General features: G+C 44.8%; 2 protein-coding genes across 4 annotated transcripts in view; one reads left to right on the top strand and one right to left on the bottom strand.

Moving 5' to 3' along the window:
- Positions 1–10,055, top strand: part of CTNNB1 (catenin beta 1) — a 40,553-nt gene extending 30,498 nt beyond the window's left edge. The window contains exons 8-16 of one of the 3 annotated variants that reach the window (XM_021677547.2): positions 3,127–3,230; positions 3,313–3,651; positions 3,919–4,077; positions 5,621–5,740; positions 6,355–6,505; positions 6,596–6,717; positions 7,665–7,725; positions 8,772–8,992; positions 9,455–10,055. In XM_021677547.2, the coding sequence (XP_021533222.1) occupies positions 3,127–3,230; positions 3,313–3,651; positions 3,919–4,077; positions 5,621–5,740; positions 6,355–6,505; positions 6,596–6,717; positions 7,665–7,725; positions 8,772–8,980 (1,265 nt within the window). In that variant the 3' untranslated portion in view covers positions 8,981–8,992; positions 9,455–10,055. Of the gene's footprint in view, positions 1–3,126; positions 3,231–3,312; positions 3,652–3,918; positions 4,078–5,620; positions 5,741–6,354; positions 6,506–6,595; positions 6,718–7,664; positions 7,726–8,771 lie in introns of all 3 variants that reach the window. The other 2 variants (XM_021677546.2, XM_021677545.2) reach the window with 2 other exon arrangements.
- Positions 10,056–14,841: 4,786 nt separating this feature from the next.
- The window catches only part of ULK4 (unc-51 like kinase 4), a 607,678-nt gene continuing 599,678 nt past the window's right edge, over positions 14,842–22,841 (bottom strand). Inside the window, exons 38-39 of the mRNA XM_044912620.1 lie at positions 17,627–17,712; positions 14,842–15,016 (exon numbers count right to left, since the gene is read on the bottom strand). Coding sequence (XP_044768555.1) covers positions 14,953–15,016; positions 17,627–17,712 — 150 coding nt within the window. The 3' untranslated portion in view covers positions 14,842–14,952. The remainder of the gene's footprint in view (positions 15,017–17,626; positions 17,713–22,841) is intronic.

Below are 22,841 nucleotides of genomic sequence, written 5' to 3'. Positions count from 1 at the left end.
TGTGTACAGCATCTTGCAGTTCTAATTAGATTACTTGTGTTAGGAAAAGGGTAATACAACTTGACCTATTAATGGGCTGAAATTGAATAGAACCAGTTTGTAGCCAAGATCACATTCAAAGTATATGTCCTGCTTGACACCTGCACTGGTGCTGTTTAAGCCTAGTTTAGGCAGAGTTCTTATTACCCATCAAAAATGATGGCTGATACATGGTAGTTTATATTGTGTGCATGTTGGTAGCAGAGGAAAGGAATAGGTGGACCAACCAGGGCTTTTTGTTTTTTTATCATGAGGATACAGTTACTCTTCAGCTGCCTAGCATCAGTTCTCCTTTCTGTAACCCACTTAACAGTATCTACCTGGACTCTTAAACCAAGCTTCATATCACAACTGGAAGAGGGAAAATATGAAAGCATGTACTGGAAGAAAATGCTGGGAGTAAAGTGTAGGGTTGGTAACACCTGTTTTTCTCACTTGTTGAGAGTAATTTTACTTGAGAATTTGTGGGAGGGGCATTATGATTACCCAGGATGGCGGCTGGCACTGGGATGGACAGGTGTGGCTGTGTTCATATTCAGCAAGGGAATGAAATTCTGCCAGCTATTCCAGAAATACGAGGAGTGCTTGCAAAAAATGCAGATTTTTGGACTTAATCAGAATCCTTGGAGTGAAGTGACAAGGTCAGTAGGTAGCTGGAAATGTGTTTGGGACTGGAGACCTAGGCATCTTCCATTTTAAGAAGTTAGCCAGGTTATTCTGATGTTCATTTGTGTGTTCTGAAAACATTGAGCACCTGTGTCTCATGCACTAGAATAAGCATGTGGTATACACTGGATAACCAAGCAGATATGGTCCCTATATTCTTCCATTCTGGTGAGGGTGAAAAAACATGCAAAAGACGGGGGGCATTACAACTTAGAATGACTTCTGTGTCAGGGAGAAAGGAACAGCAAATGCTGATACAGAAGTAATGGGGAGGGAAGAGCTTCCCTGGGAAGGGGACGTAAAATGGGATTGCAGGATGAGAAGGCATCTGTTAGCTATATGAGAAGTGGGGATTAGATGCCTTCCAGGCAGGGAAAAGAAACATGTGCTATGTCCTGAAGGTAAGAAAGAGATTGTTGATCTCTAAGTGCTAAAGAGAAAGTGTGTGTAACTAGAATTTAATGAGTAATTGGTGAGTAGCCCAGAATGAGGTTGGGGGTCTAGGTAAGGGCCCATATCTTACAGGACTTTCTAGGCCTTAAGATGTTCATTTATGCTTTTTTTCCAGCTTTAGAACCACAGATGTAGAATATTTAGTTCAGTTTGCAATGCTAGGTGGGATCCAAATTCTAAAGGGTTCCTTAAGGTTATGCTAAAGAATTTGGCCTTTGTCTTACAGAAAATGAGAACTTACTAATGGTTATTAAGCAGTGGCACAGCATCACAGTGCTGTGTTTGGAATGTTAATACTAACCATGTGTGACAGTTTGAATGACCAAAGGCAAGCAGACCAGGCCACCGACATGTGTTACAGGCTTCTAGGAATGAAACAGTTTGGTATCAAAAATACACCGCAAAGGATGACTGTTTTGAGGTTTCTGAAAGAACCCACAGAATATAATAACTTGGGGGTTAAAGGTAGAACCAGAAGTGGTTTGTGGTGGGGAGAACATTGGTACCATTAAGATGAAGGGAATTACCAGAATGGGTTAATTAAGATTTGAAACAGGATAATTTAAGAAGCTGACATATTGAGTGACTAAAACGGCGGTAGGTAGGTGGAAACGTATGGTACTAAAATGCAGGGGAAGACTGGGCTAGAGATTTGGGAGTTGACCTGTCACTGTAGGAGGGAAGGGGGTGTGTGCCTCAGGGGGCATCTGCATGGGACTCTTCCCTTAGACCTGCTGAATACAGTGTGTGTTTTTAAAGTCTACAGGCTGTTCTGATGGGACATTTGCAATTGAGATCCACCCTGTTAGAGTGAAGAGTAAAGGGAGGGAATGAAATCTGTGAGGGAAAGAAGGTAGAGGGGAATCTAGTCATTTAACAGATATTGAGCATCAGCCTTTTGCAGGTCACTCTGTTAGTAGCTGGAGCTGCTATGTGGAAGGAACCAGATAGGGACGATCCTTGTCCTGTAGAGGAGGTAGACTTAATTTTAAAACAGACCTGAAAAGGGGCACCTGGCTGGCTCAGAGCATGCGACTCTTGATCTCCAGGCTCGTGAGTTCAAGCCCCACATTGGGTGTGGAGCCTACCTATGATTTAAAAAAATAATAAAATATGAAAAATAAAACAGACCTGAAAAGATGAACAAGGAGACGAGGGAAAGTATCTCACTACATTCAGAAGTGACTTCAGTAGGAGAGAGATGGGTGAAGTTAGGCCATTATTTGGGGAACTGAGCTTCCATTTAGACTTCTCCATCAGTATAAATGTCCTTCCTTAGGCTCCTAAATGGTGAAAGGTTGCGAACCTTTGGGGCACATGTTTTTGGAGTCAGTACCTTTCATACGGTCCCTGGTAATAAGCGTTCCAGTGCCTTTTTGAATTGGTCTCCCGTAGCTCCTTCAGGTCTTTGCTCAGATGTCACTTTCACACTGAGGTGACCTAATTACACTACTTGAAATTGTAGCCCCCACCATCTTGTGTTATTTTTTTCCATAGCACTTAACACCATCTGACGTACTGTGTAGTTTCAGTTTATTAACTGCGTATTTGTTGTCTGCCTCTAGCTAGACTATGAGCTCTATGAGAGTAGGGACCTTGGAGTATTTTGCTCACGGTAACAGCTCCAACTCAAAACAGGGCCTGATATTGGGTGAATATTTTTGAGATGATTGAATGGATGAAAGGAAATAAACAATACAAATACCACCTAAGGAGAACAGTGGAGATAATGAAGGCATTTTCCACATAGGGAAGGAACAATAGATACTCGACAGAAGTTGTCACTAGTTGAGGTCAACCGGAAAAGAAAGGGGAACTGAGCAACATCCTAGCAAATGAAAAGAAAGGACTTAGATGGAGGGGATAAGCTTTGGCAATGAAGAGGGACACTCTTTAAGCCTAGAAAAGACAGTGCTGATAGGAATTGCCAGCTAATGGCCATTACCTGAGATCTTTTTCACATTCTAGGTGGAATGCAAGCTTTAGGGCTTCACCTGACAGATCCAAGTCAACGTCTTGTTCAGAATTGTCTTTGGACTCTTAGGAATCTATCAGATGCTGCAACTAAACAGGTAAATTTTGAGTATGCCAGTGCCTTGGTGACAAAATTAAGTAAGATGAATATGTACTGAGCATTTGTTTTTATGTCCATAGGAAGGGATGGAAGGGCTTCTTGGGACCCTTGTTCAGCTTCTGGGCTCAGATGATATAAATGTGGTCACCTGTGCAGCTGGAATTCTTTCTAATCTCACTTGCAATAATTATAAGAACAAGATGATGGTCTGCCAAGTGGGTGGTATAGAGGCGCTTGTGCGTACTGTCCTTCGTGCTGGTGACAGGGAGGACATTACTGAGCCTGCCATCTGTGCTCTTCGTCATCTGACCAGCCGACACCAGGAAGCAGAGATGGCCCAGAATGCTGTTCGCCTTCACTATGGACTACCAGTTGTGGTTAAACTCCTGCACCCACCATCTCACTGGCCTCTGATAAAGGTAAACTCAATCAAAATAGAAGGCTGCAGAATTGAAAATGAACCACCTCTAGCTATTGGATGGCTGTCTAGGCATAAGGGATTGATAAGTACGAGTCATATTCCTTAGTAAATAGGAAGTATGGCTAGGGTGGGGTCCCAAAGTATTTGTGAAGTCTGAGCTACTTTCAGGTGACACCAATAGATTTAGTGTGGTGGGAATTTTAGGCTCAGAAGATGATTTTGTTGAGTTACATGCCCATTTTTTATTCTTCCTTTTCATCTACAGGCTACTGTTGGATTGATTCGAAATCTTGCCCTTTGTCCAGCAAATCATGCACCTTTGCGTGAGCAGGGTGCCATTCCGCGACTAGTTCAGTTGTTGGTTCGTGCCCATCAGGATACCCAGCGCCGTACATCTATGGGCGGAACACAGCAGCAGTTTGTGGTAGGTAAATCTGAATAGTGATACCTGGCTATTTAAAAGGAATGCATAAGTTCATAGGATCCTGAACTTCTTTGGTCATTGGTTCCTTCCATCTTCTTGCCTGTAGGGCTGTTTGCTAATGGTTTAAAAAAAAAAAAAAAAAACTGACATGTTTCTGTGGCTGTGGAAAAGATAAGGAATAATGTGGCTCCTAGTGATGTTGCCTTTGACCTCTCCATTGCATCATCAGTCTTACAAAGAGAGCATGGGTGTGATGTACTGCTGTGGGGTTAGGCACTTTATACAGTGTTTTCATTTAATCCATACAGAGGTTCACCTTCTTCGAAAGTAATAGAACCGTAATCTGAATCCAAGTCTGATTTCAGAGCCCTTATTCCCCATTAGAACATGAGTTTTGCTTGTAAGTATGTTAACACACTTAGTTTAGTGTCTCTTCCAGGAATGGTTTAAACCTTTTTCACAGACCTAGGAATACTAACAAATTTCAAGAATAAGTAGTAGCATTTCTGGAATCTTTACCCATAATCTCAGCCTAAAGCTTTGATGTTAGGTTTGAAATCTTTAAAAACTAGCTTCATTGTAAGTATCTAAAGACACTTTAGAATTTATTCCTCACAATTTATTTTTGAAGATTCAGATCTTCAGAGAGTCTTCTCTTATTGAATTAGGTTACTTTAGAAAAATAAGAGCCTACCAGAACAGATTTTGGGCATCTCTTCTTGCTAGTTGTTACATGTACTTACTCATGATAGGGCCTCAGCTTTCTCCATTCGTTATTCTTGGTATTGGCCTGTCTCCATGAGGTGGCTTAAAAGAATGCAAAAGATACCTTTTATTTTAAGTCCCTTCTCTAGGAAGAAGCGAGTATTTGTGTCTTTATAAAAATCAAGTTGTTTATAAAAGCCACTAAAAGTACCAGAATCATTACCTTTTTTAAAACTCAGGAACAGGGAAAGCAGAGAGTATCTACATTTTGCAAAAGTTAACTTCCTTCTCCCATATAGACCACTGGTCAAACAGTCTTGGAGGCCGTGAGGAGTGGATCTTCCACTTGACAGCTCAATAGAATTTTAGCAGTTGGTGATAAACCTTTGCTTGGTTTTCACCTGATACACATAGAAATACAAAAATAAATAGAGGGAGAGCATATGGAAGTAAAGCATTTGTCAGTCTGTGCATTATTTTGCCATCTTTATGTATCTTTATATTTTCCTTTTACCGAAAGTGGTTGGTGTCTTGACTGTAAGAAAGTTATCTTTGGGATTCAGAGTATGTCAAAGCTCTATATCCTGTGCGTAGTATGTGTGTGTGTGGGGGGGTGCAGCTAGGAATTAGTGCCATCATGACCCCCCGCCCCCCACCTCCATAACGTTCATCTTCGTGGAATCCTCCTTCATTCCTAAACCAGTTGCAAAATCTGGGGAACTTTGGGTGTATGATGTGAATAGTCTAGGAATTGCTACTCAGAACAGAAAGCCTTTCTGTTTATAAACTTTAGGGAGGAGAATGTCCTATTTGTTAATAACCATGTTTCTTTTGGTAGGAGGGGGTCCGTATGGAAGAAATTGTTGAAGGTTGTACTGGAGCCCTTCATATCCTAGCTCGGGATGTTCACAACCGAATTGTAATCAGAGGACTAAATACCATTCCATTGTTTGTGCAGGTATGTTGGTTTCATGTGAGGTGTTCTAGATTTTATGAGTCTATAAATAAAATTTCAGGATTTTAATGATAAACAGAATTTCAGAAAATTAGGGACCAAGTTAGGGGCAATTTTTCATCTATCTCCATTTATAAAATGACAACACTCTGCTCATGCCCCCTGCCAATGAATGACAAATGGAATCTGAATGTATAGTGTCCTTTTAGTTGAGTACATTTAATTTTATGAAAAGTCCCTTCATTTTCCCTGGGCAGTAAGAGAAACATTGGGGCTAGAGCCTGAAGAAGAGGAATACTTCATACTCCACTTTTGGGGTGCTGAGTTTTGGAGGTAGGAGAGCTGGTCTCGGTTGCCAGAGCCCAGGCCTCCAGCCACCTCCTGATTTGCCAGATCTGAGCTCAACTAAACTGTCACTGAAGAATGGGTTTGTAGCCGAAAGTGGTCTAGAAAACCTGTGCTCCAGAGCATCACATACCTGAGAAGTTAGAGAATATGATTTACTACAAGTAGTGCAAACGCCTCGTTCTCTCTGCATTGGGAATGCTTGCAGCACGGTGGGGTGCTTGCCGTGTTTTTCCTTTAGATTTAAGTAGGTTTTGTGTTTTTCTCCTTAGCTGCTTTATTCTCCCATTGAAAATATCCAAAGAGTAGCTGCTGGGGTCCTCTGTGAACTTGCTCAGGACAAGGAGGCTGCGGAAGCCATCGAAGCAGAGGGAGCCACAGCTCCTCTGACAGAGTTACTTCACTCTAGGAACGAAGGTGTAGGTAAGTAGAAGAGGAACCAGAACCTTTAGCTGGTGTATACAGGAAAGCCTCAGGTTTTCCTCAGGGGCCTTTTTTCCTTTCCTCTCCCAGCAACATACGCAGCTGCTGTTTTGTTCCGAATGTCTGAGGACAAGCCACAGGATTACAAGAAACGGCTTTCAGTTGAGCTGACCAGTTCTCTCTTCAGAACAGAGCCAATGGCTTGGAATGAGGTAGGCGGTGTGGACATGTTTATTCAGTAGTGTGCAGTTTCCCTTCCAGTGTTCATACACATTTATTTGCATTTACTGTGTCCTTGGCTTGAATATTCATCCTTTCTGCTACCTTAGCAGCCACTATGAGGAAGAACCATGACTTTAAACAGCCTATTCAGAACAAACAATGCTACTTCACTTAGAATTCGTGAGGGAGATGGATGAAAAAGTTATCAGGTTAAAGCATCTTTTTCAAAAGGGATGTTTTTCCAAAAGGGAATATTTTTCCTTTTAAGGAAAGAAGCACACTCTATTAAACACTTTTAGTTGGAGGTCAATTTATTGATACTGTTTAAATTTTCAATTTTTCATCTACTTTTCTATTTGAATTTCTGTGAATTTGTCTTCAGTTTTTATCCTTAGTACAGAATTGTTCTTGGAACAGTAGAACCACCCTGAAAGTTCATTCAGTTATACTACATAGTCATACAGTGGATTATATGAATGGAAAGAGATCCTGTAGATTGTTAGGTGAAAAAGAAAAGCATATTGCCAAATTGTGAGTAATGTTAGTTGGGTTTTAATGGGCAGTCTTAACATGTTCCAACTTGGGCCATGAACTTCCCCAAACCTGTTCTTCTCCTAGTCTTCCCCTTTCCATCTGCTCAGGCTAAAAATCTTTCATAGGTCATACCCTGTTTGTCAGCACCTCACTTTGCCTATTTTGTTGACTGTTATATTTGCTGAAAGCATAAATTAGTGAATATTTTTAATACTATGTGTAGTGACAAACATGTTGCTCTACTTATCAGGAGTGAATCTTTGAGGGGTGGAGTTTGAAGTATTTCTGTGAGTTCTTTGTTCCTTCTATAACCTGAAAATAAGTATGTTTTCAGAATATTAGAGAGTATACTTGAGAATTTTCGTTTTTATTTTGCTTCCTTGCCTTGTACCTGTTTATCTAGACTGCTGATCTTGGACTTGATATTGGTGCCCAGGGAGAACCCCTTGGATATCGCCAGGATGGTATGTGTCTCAGATTTCTCAATTAACTCCCGGTCAAGCTGAGGTTCCAAAGCTTTATCAGAAGAGCTGGTTTGCTCATCTGGGAAACCAGTGTTGGCAGGAAAGTAGTGGCAGCAGTTAAAGGCACTTCTGAAATGCCAGAGTCAGCAGCAGTAGCTCTCGTGGAGCCTAGGGAATTTGGAGCCGCACACTGAGCATGCGGCAGGATCACACCAACAAATATGTGTCACGACTACTGAGCCTCTGCAGTGCAGAACATGACAAGTTGCCTATGTAGTCCCTTTTTTGGTCAGAGAACCTGTAATCTCTGTGTCTGCAACCCACCCAGGAAGTAAAAATATGGGGAACTCTGGCTCCAAGCTCAGATCTGGGGTGGATCTGCACAGTTCTATTATCAGGGTATTCCGAAAAGCTCGTTCAAATCTGGGTAATGGAGATGGAGCATGGGGTAGACCGTGAACAAATACAGCGATTCACCTTATGTTTATAATCTCATCTGGGTTTTCCTAAGTATTAAACCACTGAAGCTCATAGGCGTCTTACATGACAGAGATCTAAATGTCAACCCTTAACGTAAAGGTTTCATTGGAAACAGCAGCTTGAATTTTCTCAGTTCCTTTGTATTACTGGACTCTGCAACAGATAGATTACATCTGCCAGACCGCCTTGCTTTTGCTTTCATCTCTTGCCCATGACTTGTTGATGCCTGGGCGGTCATACACACAGTAGATTGCTTGCTGCCCCTCCTCAGGGATTTTATGTCTCTACTGAAGCAAACACAAAATGTTCGGTGGTAAACGGATGGTGTGGTTAGAACCTGCTGGTCTGCCTCTCCTGGAAACAGACTTTGTATATAGCCTTGTGGGTGGCCTGGCAGTGAGTAATTACTTGGTTGAAGAAAGCTAGAAGTTGAACAGGCTAGAAAGGCCTGCTTTCTGAGACAAGTTCGCTGCCATTGAAGGCCCGCGCCTTAGCGTTAACTTTAACGTCTTTCTCCTCTTTTCCTCTTTCCCTTGCTCCTTTTGTTTCCACCCTGACTACTCTAGATCCCAGCTATCGTTCTTTTCACTCTGGTGGATATGGCCAGGATGCCTTGGGTATGGACCCCATGATGGAGCATGAGATGGGTGGCCACCACCCTGGTGCTGACTATCCAGTTGATGGGCTGCCAGATCTGGGGCATGCCCAGGACCTCATGGATGGGCTACCTCCAGGCGACAGCAATCAGCTGGCCTGGTTTGATACTGACCTGTAAATCATCCTTTAGGTAAGAAGTTAAAAAAAACCAGTTTGGGTAAAATACTTTTACTCTGCCTACAGAACTTCAGAGAGACTTGGTTGGTAGGGTGGGAGTGGTTTAGGCCTATTTGTAAATCTGCCACCAAAACAGATACATACTTTGAAAGGAGATGTCTTAGAACATTTGACTGTTCTCAGATTTCTGGTTAAGTGGTCATGTGTGGAAGTTATTAACTTTAATGTTTTTTGCCACAGCTTTTGCAACTTAATACTCAAATGAGTAACATTTGCTGTTTTAAACATTAATAGCAGCCTTTCTCTCTTTATACAGCTGTATTGTCTGAACTTGCATTGTGATTGGCCTGTAGAGTTGCTGAGAGGGCTCGAGGGGTGGGCTGGTATCTCAGAAAGTGCCTGACACACTAACCAAGCTGAGTTTCCTATGGGAACAATTGAAGTAAACTTTTTGTTCTGGTCCTTTTTGGTCGAGGAGTAACAATACAAATGGATTTTGGGAGTGACTCAAGAAGTGAAGAATGCACAAGAATGGATCACAAGATATGGAATTTATCAAACTCTAGCCTTGCTTGTTAAATTTTTTTTTTAAATATCTGTAATGGTACTGACTTTGCTTGCTTTGAAGTAGCTCTTTAATTTTTTTTGCAGTAACTGTTAGTTTTTTAAGTCTCTCGTAGTGTTAAGTTATAGTGAATACTGCTACAGCAATTTCTAATTTTTAAGAATTGAGTAATGGTGTAGAACACTAATTCATAATCACTCTAATTGTAATCTGAATAAAGTGTAACATTGTGTAGCCTTTTTGTATAAAATAGACAAATAGAAATGGTCCAATTAGTTTCCTTTTTAATATGCTTAAAATAAGCAGGTGAATCTATTTCATGTTTTTGATCAAAAACTTTATTTGGGATATGTATGGGTAGGGTAAATCAGTAAGAGGTGTTATTTGGAACCTTGTTTTGGACAGTTTACCATTTGCCTTTTATCCCAAAGTTGTTGTAACCTGCTGTGATACGATGCTTCAAGAGAAAATGCGGTTATAAAAATGGTTCAGAATTAAACTTTTAATTCATTCGATTGTGTCACCTTTTCCTCCTTGTCATTAACTGGTTTGTGAGGATAGTTTATTCAGCTTCATCCTGAGGAAAACACACACAGTGGTATAATTGAAGTTGTAATGAGAGAGAGCGCCTTACATCCAGATGGGATTGTTTGCCAAGTTTCTTTAACAGTGGGTCCTGGGTTAAGTTGCACCAGAAACCTCAATTCAAAGGCATGTCATGTCATCTTTGGGCTACATGGAACCAGACTGAAAGCCATATAGGCCTCTCCCACTCCAGACACCATCAGATGGATCCTTTCTATTAAGGTAATAATGAAAAATTAGCTACCTGGATTTGGATTTCAAGCACCTTCACATAACGGAGAGGGGACTTCCTTCAACTCCCCTTTGAACTGAAAATTAAGATGGTTTAAAAGTGTTGATGTTTATCGTGGACATAATCAGACCAGAATGGAGCCGCCTTCCACCTGTCTGCCAGGTAATCCTGTCATCCTGGCGGTAGGTCTGACAGCCTTCGTTCATACCTCAGGGCAGTCAGTAGACCTGTTAAGACTTGTGTTTTGGTCTTTAGAAAGAGTGAAAGTGTTTTGTGCTTAGGGAGAGCTGTTTGAGTTACCGGGTATTTTTATTTGATTAAGATCATGACTGTTAGATAAACATGTTCACTTCCTTTTGGCTGAAGTTTTGTGAAAGCCACTGTGGTCTAAAGTGTAAATAGGGATCGGAGAGGAGACCCTGTACCTAGGGAGGTGGATGGTTTCAGGTTCCTTCCAGTGCATGACAGAATCATGCCAGTATCACAGGAAGCTTCACACAAGGTACCACAGCAGGGTGTTTCATTTAAAGAACTTCTTAAAATCGGAAAACATTTTCAGAGCTTTGCCTAAAATCATTATAGTTTTGAAGTTCCACTTAAAAATGTAAAGTTAATCTGATTCAGCAAGGTGGTTCTGCAAGTAGTAATACAAAGCACCAAGAATAGCCAAGACACTTGGGAAGAATGAGGGGGGAAGACTTGCTCTAGTTAGGTCAGGACCTAACTAAAAGGGTAGAGGGAGTTAGCAGTTATTGGCACAAAGACAGCTGTGGAAGATGTGGACATAGTACTTTAGAGGTAGCATTGGAGGTCAGTGTGAAGAGAGGGAATTCTTAGTAAAGGTATGGAACAATTGGTAGCCATTTGGAAAAAATGAAAATGCAGGGGTAAAAAAAAAAAAATCCATGACCCACAAAATACCAAGATTTTAAAGACAAGTAGGGTCGGTATTAATGATTTTTCTTTTGCCTCGAACTCCGTTATTAATTATGGCTTGGGAGAGCACTGCGCAACAGCCCATGTATCCGATAACCACTGTATTCATACTAGAGAACAGCCGTCCTGCAGTAGAGAGCTAACAGCTTCACACGGCAGTGTGTGGATACCTCAAACAGGACTGACCAAAAGCAAGTTACAAATGCATGCTGTAGGACCTCACTGATCGAATAAAAGGGCAAACTTTTTGGAGGACATCACCCATGGATGGTAAAAACAAAAGCAAGGAGGTGATTGGATTTCTACAGAAATCAGAATAGTGGTTACCTGGGGATAGGGGGGCGCCTACGACATTTGATCCCATTGCAGTGACCGCCACTAAGCTGAAGAATGCAGCTCTTTTCCATGGTGGAGCAGATGTTCTAGACATGAGGCTTCAATCTGATTATTTGAATCCTTGACAGTGAAAGATTTTAAATATGCTTTTTAATTTTTGATTTCTGTAATAAAAACAGGTCTGAATCATGCTGTTTGGTTTATAAAGTGGAGAGTGCCCAGTTGATTGCAGTTATTTTGTTCTGATAGGTGAGAAAATGGCCTTACCTTGCCTTGAGTGAATCACCCACCAGATGCAATGGCAGAGTGAGGGGCAAGGCTGAGAAGATGGTGCTTCCTTTTCCTCCTCCGTCAGCGTGCTGGGGGGGAGTCCCCTGCCCCTCCCCACCCCACGAGTGAGCTAGAGGCAGGTGACAGGCTGCCCTTACTGCCTCTACAGTAAGGGCCCTAAAACAGGATTTAAAAGACCAGCCTTCCTTCACATCAGGACTCCATACCTCCTTGGTCCTCATTCTGAGCTGTGACTTCTTGCTTCTCATCCCTATACTTCCCTTCTCAGCCCCACTGAAGCTTGAGGCTTTCACGGCCTCCTGAACTTTGGCTGGTCTTGTCCCCGCCCGTCCTACTTCCCTACCAGTTCCTTCCTGAATCTCCTACCTCAGCTCCTGCATAAATCCATGGATTCTGCCACCATATTTTTCTGTCACCAGGGGAGGGAGAAAAGGAATCTTGCTTCAAGCCAAGAGCCTTAGCCCCCAGAGGTCCCGCTTTCTGAGCTGTGTCACAGGGATAAAGCCTGCGTGCAGTCACAGAATTGACCTGAGAACCTCGTGAGATAATCTTGAAAAGCCTCAGGGTAATAAGGGAACCATGAAGAGCTAGACGAGTTCAGAGAACTGTAAGAGAAAATTCTGTTTCTGCATCCTACAGACCCACAGCTTAGCTGCCCTGATGGTTGTCCTCTCATCTCAGGAGACCTCTGGCCAGGGTGTGGCTCTTCAGACGGACAGACCCCTCCCCTGGGCACCTGCTCTCAGGCTGTAAGTTAAGGCAAGGTCTTGAAGCTTTGGGCCTGCTGTTCACGGAGGGAAAGGTAGTTCTGTGCAGCCATTCACCTGGTCATCTGCTCCCCAGTCTGCTCTGCAACTTGTGACCCCATTTGTCCCTGAAGAGGCTCAACTGATGTTCGTAGCCAGTTAAAGAGCAAATAGCTGAAGCACGAAAGTGGGGGAATGAGGGCCAGTAGGTGCCTTCTGGGCCCATGCCACTGCCAGAATCCTGAGAGCTCTAATGGGCCAGGAGCCAGGGGCCAGTTCTCTTAGAACTGGAGCCAGCCTGGGAAGCCAAATAGGAGGGTCTGGGCCTCACATGGGGAAGGGTTAGGCCTCCTGCTGCCCACCCAGCCAGGCCTGTTCGTGTACCCTATGCCTGATCTCAGTGGGGCCAGGGCTGCTCCTTTCCACTTGGCGCCTTTACGAGAATAAAAAGGATCCCCTAACTCCAGGATGACAGCCTCACGTCCCTGTGAAGCCTGGCCTGGGCTAGCCTCAGTGCCCTAGCACCCTGCTTGTCCCTTGCCTACTCAGATAGCTTTTCCTGAAAAAGGCAATGCGGAGGGGCTCTGGGCCAAGAAGGGTCCATTCAACAAAAGCATTCTGGAATGTTAAAATTTTTCTGTTTTACCTCAAACAGCAAAGACGACTCCGTGCCCCTAACTAGAAAGGGTAAAGCAGAATCTTCCAGTGCTCTGAAATACCTTCTGGGAAGACTCCAGGCACAGAACTCCAGGGCAGTTCTCCCAAGAACTGAATGAAGGGAGAGAACAGATTTATTGCCTGGGAAAATAGGGAGACCCTTGCCTGTTCCCTGGACCCAGCCAACAAGGCAACTGGAGCTGAGGGCCAGGCCTCCGGCTTCTCCCCCACCCCAGGACCACAGGCAAAATGAGTGGGGCATGGAGCGTCCTCACCATGGGCGGTGAGTAGGCGAGGAGACATGGAAGGAGACTGCGTGGGCCACTTTTGTGCCGTAACTGCTCCCAGCTTGAGCTCTGGGTACCCTGCTGTGGGGCACACAAAGGCTGTGGAGTCAGGTCCTTATTATTTCAACCAGACTCTGGGGCCTTGGGCAGCTGGACTGCCCCCTCTGAGCCTGTTTTCTCTCAGGAAATGAAGCTAAGGCGGCCTTCTTTGTTGGCTGTGGTGGCGAGTAAGGTAACACCTAGGCTCCTGATGGAGTTGGACACAGAGAACTGCTATTTTCAGTACTAACCGCATGGAGGCTGGCAAGCTACCCAGACCACGGCGGCAAGGTGGGGCTGTTGGTGACGACGTGACCAGCTTCCTGTGATACAATAAATGGGGCCACCTATGCGCGTCCCCTGGTACTTATCCTGCCCACTCTGCCTGCATGCCCTTTCCTTTTACAGATGGGGATACGGACCCCAGAGAGGCTAAGGAAGGGCCTCAACTTGCTCACGTGGTTCGAGCTGCCCAGGACCCACCCCTACCTTCCAGGCCACATTCAAGAGTAAGCCTTCCTCAGCATCACAGTCCCAGCACCTTTCTGCAGTGTCCACCAAATATTTCCATGGGCTTCTTACATACATAGGAGGTTTAAGGGCATATGTGTGACGGAACATGGGAAGAAGCTGGAAAGGTTCTAAGGATAAGGGGGTAATTGGCAGGAGTTGGCATCAAAGTAGAACCCCTCCCCCCCATCACAACACCTAGATGGGCAGACTTTCAAGGAAGCCAGGGTTCCTCAAGTGTTTTGCATCCTTTAGGCAAACTCTGCACTGCCTGTTTGTGGAGCCTTGCTCAGCCCTCCCCAGGATTCGTGGATTCAGTTTGTCCCTGAAAGGTAAAAGGTGGGAGGTGAAAGTGGGAGGAAGACGAGGCTAAAACTAGCTTCCAAAGGCTTGCTCTGGAGCTGTGGCTGGGAGAGCATTCACGCCTAGTCCTGTCTTTTAAATCTTCTCTGGAGAAAGAGGCTCACAGATGCCGCAGGCTGAGGACTGTGGCTTCTCGCGTCCTTGATTAGCACAGGCTTTTGTGGAGGCCTACCTAGCACACAGAGGGAAAGCACATTCTCAGAACAGCTAGCAAACCTGTGGTTTCCAGATGCATCCTGCAGGAATGAAGGAACCACTCCATTCTGAGTGGGTTTCCTAGGGCCCAGGATTAGTGAGAACACCTCAGCCAGAAGGTTCTGGGTTCAGCTGACTTTATTAGGTCCAAATAGAGCTATGGGGGGCGATTGAATGTGTGTAGCCAAAGGCTGGTGCTGCAGAGCAGGCTTGTGCTAAGTGCCTTCTTGCCTAGTGTCGAGCAGCTTGGAGGATTTCCAGGGCCAAGGAAGCCACCACACTGTCAGCAGACGAACTGTGAGAAAAACCAGAGTAGAAACACTTAGCCACCTCCAGGGCAAAATGCGCCCTCTTCCAAAGGGGCTGGCCTCTTTTGTACCTGAGTATCTGATGGACCAGCTCCTTCATAAAGTTGCCCTGTGTATCATCTTGAGGCGCAGAAGCAGGACACTCAGGCTCCAGGGCCTCAAGGTGAGAACCCCTCAGCCCACAGTCCCAGAGGGCTCCGAACTGGCCTTGCAGGCACCCCTAAACTAGGCCTGAGCTCCTGCCCCCCCAACCTGACACTGAGCTGTAAGGCAAGTCAGCAGCCAGCCCCCGCCTAGCCCGGGTCCTGCAACGGGCCTGCCCAGAGCCGGCCTGCAGCTGACTTGGGCACAAGGGCCAAGACCCCAGACCTGCCTGACTCTCCCTGCTCCATGCTGCCACTTCCTGGCCAGTCATCCAGGAGGCTTTGCGTTTCTTACTCCCCTAGGTGTGGATGTGCAGTCAAGAGCTTAACATGGAAAATTCGCTACTGGAGTTAATTGAGACCCATTTAAACTTTTGCCTTAACAACTGGTAGCAAGGAAAAGAACGACATACGGCACTGCCTTGAAGTATAAAATTAGCTCATGGCAGACTCCTGACTACACAGAAATAGAGCTGTCGCCAAATCACCAGGGGTGGGGGCGCTGCATAAGCGGTGGGTCACAGTGGACGGGGCTGCGGTCAGGAGACGGTGCCGCGCATTCCTGCTGTGCGCATCAAAGGTCCCCAGGGATGGCAAGAATGTGTTTGAACTCCGCCTGATCCCAGCTGAGTCAAGGCTAGGCTGGTGGGAGTCCTGCCGCCCACCCTGCCCACTAGAGCAGCCCAGAGGCCCCCGTGACTGGCAAGGAGGTGCACCGACCTCTGGCAGCGCCACACTGGAACTGAGAGCCCGGCCACCCGCTCATTCTTGGTCAACATAAGACCTTTTCTGGTTGCGCCAGCCGAACGGAGCCCAAACAAGACAGCTGCTTTAGCAGCAACCTCCCCAACCCAACTCTTGAGATCTGCCTGGTGTAGGCATTTCAGTTGCTGCAGTGTTGGGCGTGGGTGCAGGAGGGGCTCCCAGCTTTGTGGAGCACTGAGCTATGTTTTGACACATTTGGTCCAAATCTGGGTCCAGCTCTGAGGGGTGCTGGCTTTGGCCTCCAGGCAGCTGGAGGCCCCTGCTGGCTGAGGGCTCCCACAGAGGCAGGTGCTGGAAAGGAAGGGCTCGTGGGGCTCTCCGCTCAACTCCCATCTGCAGTGGCTCTCCCGGGCCTCCTTGGCACGCATCCGCTCAGAGTGGCTTCATCATGGCACAAGACCAGGTCTCTGGGGACGGATGCCACATACTCTGTGGCCCAGCCTAGGGAGTCCCTGGCCATGCCTTACACCACAGGGGCCCAGCAGAGCGAGGAGGGCCCCCCCAAAGCTAGCCTGTTCCTCCCTCTACCTTACAGAGACCACGGATAACCTCCCTCTGCGGCTTAAACTTGAGAGGAGAGGGACTGGGGTTGTCTAGGAGATGGCATCCCTTCCCCACAGACCACTTCTTAGCAATGCCCCAGCCATGTATTTTTCTTCAAATTAATACTGAACCCAAGACACCAGGAAGCAGAATTCAGAGAACCCTGTGGTTCTGAAAACCAACCAGGAAACCCCAGCACCCATTCCGTGTCTTGCATGCCCAGTGAAGACCCGGTACCCCAGAGAGCAGCTCAGGGGACTGTGGCCCCCCGCACCTCCCTCAGCTCTGGGGACGGTGGCCTGACCGCAAGCCCGGCTCTGGCGCCGTCACTCACAGTGAGCCATCCTCAACACAGTCTGACTGCAGGATGGATGCCTGCAGGCAACTTTCTTCTTATTCCCATTAAGTTTTCTTTGGTCACTTGGCATTAACAGTTCAGATCTAGTGTAACAACTTGTAAGCCCCACCCCCCACCTGCCACCACCTCTCAAGTTCAGGATGTGTGTGGGGGGGTGGTGTCACTGTGGGATGAACCCCCCCCGCAGCCCTTATTTTACCAAGATGATAGCGGTGCCCGCCTTCACAGCAAGTGAGGCGCTCCTGGGCGACAGGGCAGCCCCAGGCTGTGAGGCTCACTGCCAGGAAATACTGCACACGCGGAGTGGAGAGCTGAGGACCAGGAGGCTGACCTAACCGCACACTGTCAGCTTCTGGGTGACACACAGTCTGTTCTACAGGTTCTAGGTTTTCCCTGAAGACGTGGCCAAGAAAGACAGCCTGGTGCTGTCAGTCCTGACCCCAGCCCTGCCCAAACCCCTGCGAGGTGGTGACGATGAGGCCATGTGTACATGGGCTGGCCACTGCCTTCCTTGTGAGGTTCATCACATCCCCTCCTGCCGTCCCCCCCATCTCTCTTCCCTATAGATGGGAATATACCCCCACCCCCAGCAGGGCTAAGACATTCTACTTTTCTCCCTACCCCCTGCTGACCTCCCCAAACCCCCACCACCAGCGCAGTGGGGATTCCCGGAGGGTGGAGGGGCACAGCGGCCCCTCCCACACTGGCAATGACAGGCTGGAAGGTATGGGTCCGGGGGTGTGGGGAAGCCCAGTAGACTCTACACTGCTCCTCCTGGGCCTACTTACCCCCCAGCCGGGGCCAGCCACTCCAGAGCCTGCAGAAGGCTGCTGGCATCCTTAAGGCTCTCCAGGTGTTTCTTATTGGATGTGACCTGCAAGGGAGGGAGAAGAAAGTGGTTGGCTGGCCCATCCCTGACTCGGGCCCCACTGGATGGGCACTCTGAGTCTCAGGCTACTGGCGGTGTTAGGTAGCATGCCCCGAGTCCTACCCCCCTCAGGGCACTGCTGACCAGAGCACTAGAGGCAGAGAGTGGCGGCCCCTGGTGGGGGGGGGGGGGGGGGCGCTGGTGAGCAGGAGGGAGTCCACTGGGGCTGGAGATAGGCCAGTTCAGGGTGGGGTGCCTCCTGTGGGTCCCTCAGGAAAGTTTGTGTTCTGGAAGCCTGAACTTCTGAGTTAGAGCAAATGATGGTGAATGAACTTTTCCAGTTGTTAGAGACAGGACTACTTGGGGCCTTGAGCCCAACACAACCTCTTTCATACGGACAGAAGAATCATAGTTCTGGGTGTCTGGAGATCTGGGGGGCCTGAAGGAAAAAGTACTAATAACCAAACCAGGGCACATACCCCTTCCCGAGTACCCTGGGGACTGGGCCCTGGCTCAACACCATGGTCCTGGAACAGGAAAAACACATGGGAATCTCTGAATCTGTGGTGCCTATAAGCTGAAGCATACACTCTCAGGGTTGGAAAGGCCTAGATGGGAGTGGACTCAACCTGGGCTTCCGGAGACCTCCTCATAAAGCCCTCTGTAAAAATCCACGTCTGCGAGGCAAGAAGAGAAGGCTTTAGGAATGAACCTTGATCTAGTATGAAACTTGCTCCTCTTAATTCAACTTCTGTGCCCTATTTTTGTCTTCATTATAAAAAAAAAACATTTTATAATAAACGTTTGCATGGCGCTTTACCTTTCAGAAGGCTCTGCAGTCTCCTGTCAACTTTCTCATCTATTCTTTTTATTCACTTTGCAAGGTAAGCATGTAGGGTGTTTTGTAGATGAGATCATGGAGGCTTAGTGAGATTAAGGGGACACAACAGAGGTACCCCTGGAGGCCAATCCTAACCCCACCCTGAAGCTAGAACCAGGCTGGCCTCAGCTGCCCCCCAATGCTCAGGTGGTCTTTGTCTTTCTACCTGATCATGGTGACCAGGGCTGGATTATCATTTCCCAGGTTCCCAAGAAGAGGCTGAACATTTCTTAATCACTCATGGTGCTGGGAAGGCCGCAGGGGTAATTAGACCTTAACGCGGACTCTAAATTCCATGTAAGTGAATTTGCACCTCCACAGAGATCCTATCCCACCTTCTGAGTGTGCCAGCGACCAGCTGCCAGCTCAACTGCATCAGGTGTGATTTCTGCAAAGATTTGCATCTTAAAAGAGCTGCCTGTAAATTTGTTCTGAAATTACACCCAACTTGATGAGTTCAAAGGCTGCTATTTGAAAACGTCAGCTGTAGTTCAATTATGTCTGAAGTAAGCAAAAACACTACAGGGGTCTTCAGAGAGAATTCCCACCGGATTTTTCTCAAAACTGTACCGCATACAACTCAGTTGAGCTATGTCCAGAATCACTGCCCTGACCGGCCCTACCGTGGGACTGTGTGCAGAGGCTGTGCTCCGAGGCAATTATCCCACAAGTTGCAAAGAAACAACAAGACTACATTTGCTCACAAGGCGAGTTAAAAGGTGCAAATAGAAAATGACAGTGAGAATGAGGTGATCAAAGGAAGAGATCAAAGCAGCATCATGTGCAGCTGACCTAAATGTAACCATAGATGATGCCAAAAGAAGTCATTGAAAACTATGTGATTCAGCCACTTAACTGAACTCTTATTTTCTTTAAAGATTTATTTATTTTAGAGAGGGGGAGAGTGTGTGTGAGTGGAGGGAGGGGCAGAGGGAGAGAATCTCCAGCAGACTCCCCACTCAGTGAGGAGCCCAAAGTGGGGCTCGATCCCAACAACCCTGAGATCACGACCTGAGCCAAAACCAAGAGTCAGATGCTCAACCGACTGAGCCACCCAGGTGCCCCTTAACTGAACTATTAATAACATCAGTTGTCCTGTATATAAAGATGAGTTAATTAGAAAATAAATATTTTAAATAACATCCATCAGAGGTTCTAGTTCTCGGTCAGGCTGAGAAAACACATGCCACCCTTTTTCTCCCTCTAACTGCAGGTATAAAACCTGAACAGAATGCACAGCACAGCTATTTGGGAACACTGAAAAGTGAAGAGCAATAGGTAGACTGGGGAAAGGCACTGAATTCAGAGCACCACTAAACTGGTGGTGAGCTCACCACTTCTTTTCCTCCAGTATAGCCTGGCTTGAAGTCAGCACTGTGGAACAGAAGAGAGAGCTCCAAGGGAAACCAGGATGCAGGAATGGGAAAGGAAACTCCCAAAAGCTCACAGAGAACAGATAAAATCTTCTAGGTTTTTACCCCTCTCTTTTTCCTCAGTTCTTTTATCCCAGGCCCCAGGCAATTCTGTGAAGGCAGTGGCAACAGCACTAGCAGTCAGTGACAGGAGCCCCAGCAAAATCTACCCCCCTCCCCACCTGCTCTGTTCTCACCAGTGTTTAGCCCAGACATGGCAGCAAGCGAGCCAGACAGAAAATGGGAGATGCAAGAAACCAGAAAAGTACTGGGAGGTAACAAATTAGGAAAAGCCTGAGAAACAAACCCCATAAAACTGTTTATAAACTCATAGGCTTACCCTCAACCTGTGTGTGCGTGGAACTGATCCAGATAGCATACCAAAAACTTAGGGAACTGAGCTAATAAACCTCTGTCTAGATCCCAGACTGATCTCTAGAGAATGGACATACAAGACAGACCCAAATAGCATTGCAAATGCTTAGAAACTGACCTGACATTCAAATTACTATTTTAACCTGCAGCCTGATCATAACCAACATAATTACTTGCTCAAATGAAAGTATCAATAGTCTCTGTAGGGTTCCAACTAGGCAAAGAGTCTCATAATATAATATTTAAAATAGCCAAGATAAAATCCAAAATTGCTCAGCACCCAAACAACCACGAAAATCTCAACTCACATGAGAAAAGACAAGATGTTGGAATTATCTGACAAAAACCTTAAAGTCCTGTAAAAATGCTAAAACAAGCACTCACTAATGCTCTTGAAACAAGTATTAAAATAGAATGTAACACTCAAAACAAGTATTATAGTAGTATTAAAATAGAATGAAGTATTAGAATAAAATGTAAAAAATTAGACAATATAAAGGAGAACCAAATGAAAATTTAGAGCTAAAATTATAACACCCCAGTTTTAAAAACCATGCCAAATGGATTCATTAGCATAATGGAAAGAGGCAGTGAACTTGAGGACAGATAAATAGAAATGATCCAATCAGAGCAACCAGAGGGAAATAAAGTTTGAAAACACAAACAGAGCCTCAGGGGCCTGTGGGACAATAACAAAAGGTTTGTGTCACTGGAGTTCCAGAATAAGAGGGCAGAGCATGAATGGATGAAAAGTACTTGAAGAAATCATAGCTAAAAGTATTCTAAGTGTGATGAAAGACATAAATCTACAGAATCAAAAAAAAGTGATAGACACTCAAATAAGATAAACCCAAACAATCCACATCCAAACACATCATAATCAAATTTGCTGAGGACAAAGAATTGTGAAAGCCAGCAAAAAAAAAAGAAGATATGTTACTTATAGGGGAACACTGATTTGAATTACTGTGGATTTCTCATCACACTGAGGTCAGAAGAGAGTGACAACATTTTTAAAGTGCTAAAGAAAAGTATCAAACTAGAATTCTATATCTAGCAAAAATATCATTCAGGAATTAAGGTGAAATAAAAACATTCTCAGGTGAAGGAAAACTAATAGAAGCAGAACTTCTCTAAAGAATTACTAAAGGAAACCTTCCCTTCAGGGGCACCTGGCTGGCTCAGTCGGAAGAGCATGAGACTCTTGATCTTGGAGTCGTGAGTTTGAGCCCCACATTGGGGGCAGAGATTACTTAAAAATAAATAAATAAATACACTTAAAAAAAAAAAAAAAGGAAACTCTTCAGAGAGAAAGGAAATAACACCAGAAGGAAACTTGGAACATTAGGAATGAAGAAAGAGCAACAGAAATGGTAAATATCTGAGTAAACATAACAGACTATTCTCTCTCTTTAAAATACATTTGGCGGTAGAAAAGCAGAACATATAATATTGTCCCATGGGATTTTCAACATATGCAGACTTATAAGAGAAATGGAACATAAAGGGGGGAGGATAGAGGAATCTATAAGGTGGTAGGGTTTCTATTTATAACTGAAGTTGTAAAATACTGATTATAAGTAGATTGTGAAAAGTAAAATCTTTTATAATCCCCATAGCAACCACTAACACAACTTATACAAAGAGATAGTAAAAAATACAATAGTAAAAAAAACTTATAGAAGTCTTAAAAATACAGTATACAAAATGTTAAATAGCTTAAACGTAGTCAGGAAAGAAAAAAGCAAGAAAATGAAAACTGAGGGGATAAACAAATAAAAAGGTAGACTGTATTCTAACATATCAAGAATTACATTAAATGTAAATGATCCAAATGCAGCAAATAAAAGATTTTTCTACATGACATAAAAATGACCCAACTATATACTGTCTACAAGAATCTTAATTCAAATAGAGTGAGATAAGTTGGTTAAAAGTAAAAGGATGAAAACAGGTATACTATCCAAACATGAATCAAAAGAAAGCTAGAGTGACTACATTAATATCAAAGAAGACTTCAGGACAAAAAAATTATCAAGGATAAATAGGGACATAACATTCTGATAAAAAAGTTTTGTCATCAAGAAGATATAACAATAAGTGTGCACTCATTTAGCAATAGAAATTAAAAATACACAAAGCAAAAACTGATACAACTGAAAGGAAAAACAGATAACTACAACTGAAGTCGGATGCTTCAAACCTACTTTCATAGTAATAGATAGGATTGGCAGAAAAAAAAATCAGCAAGGATACAGAAGAGTTGAACCACACCATTAACTAACTGGATCTCATTGACATTTGTAGAGCACTAAACCCATCAATAACAGAACATACATTTTTTCCCAAGAACTCAGGAACATTCACCAATGTATACAATATTCTGGATCATAAAACAAATCTTAACTAATATAAAAGAACTGAAACCATATAAATTATATTTTTGATCATAAACTTTTAGAAATTAA

Source organism: Neomonachus schauinslandi, chromosome 1, assembly GCF_002201575.2.
Source record: "Neomonachus schauinslandi chromosome 1, ASM220157v2, whole genome shotgun sequence".
Taxonomy (NCBI): domain Eukaryota; kingdom Metazoa; phylum Chordata; class Mammalia; order Carnivora; family Phocidae; genus Neomonachus; species Neomonachus schauinslandi.
Note: the sequence above shows the minus strand (reverse complement) of the source record. Positions and strands in the feature narration are given on the sequence as shown.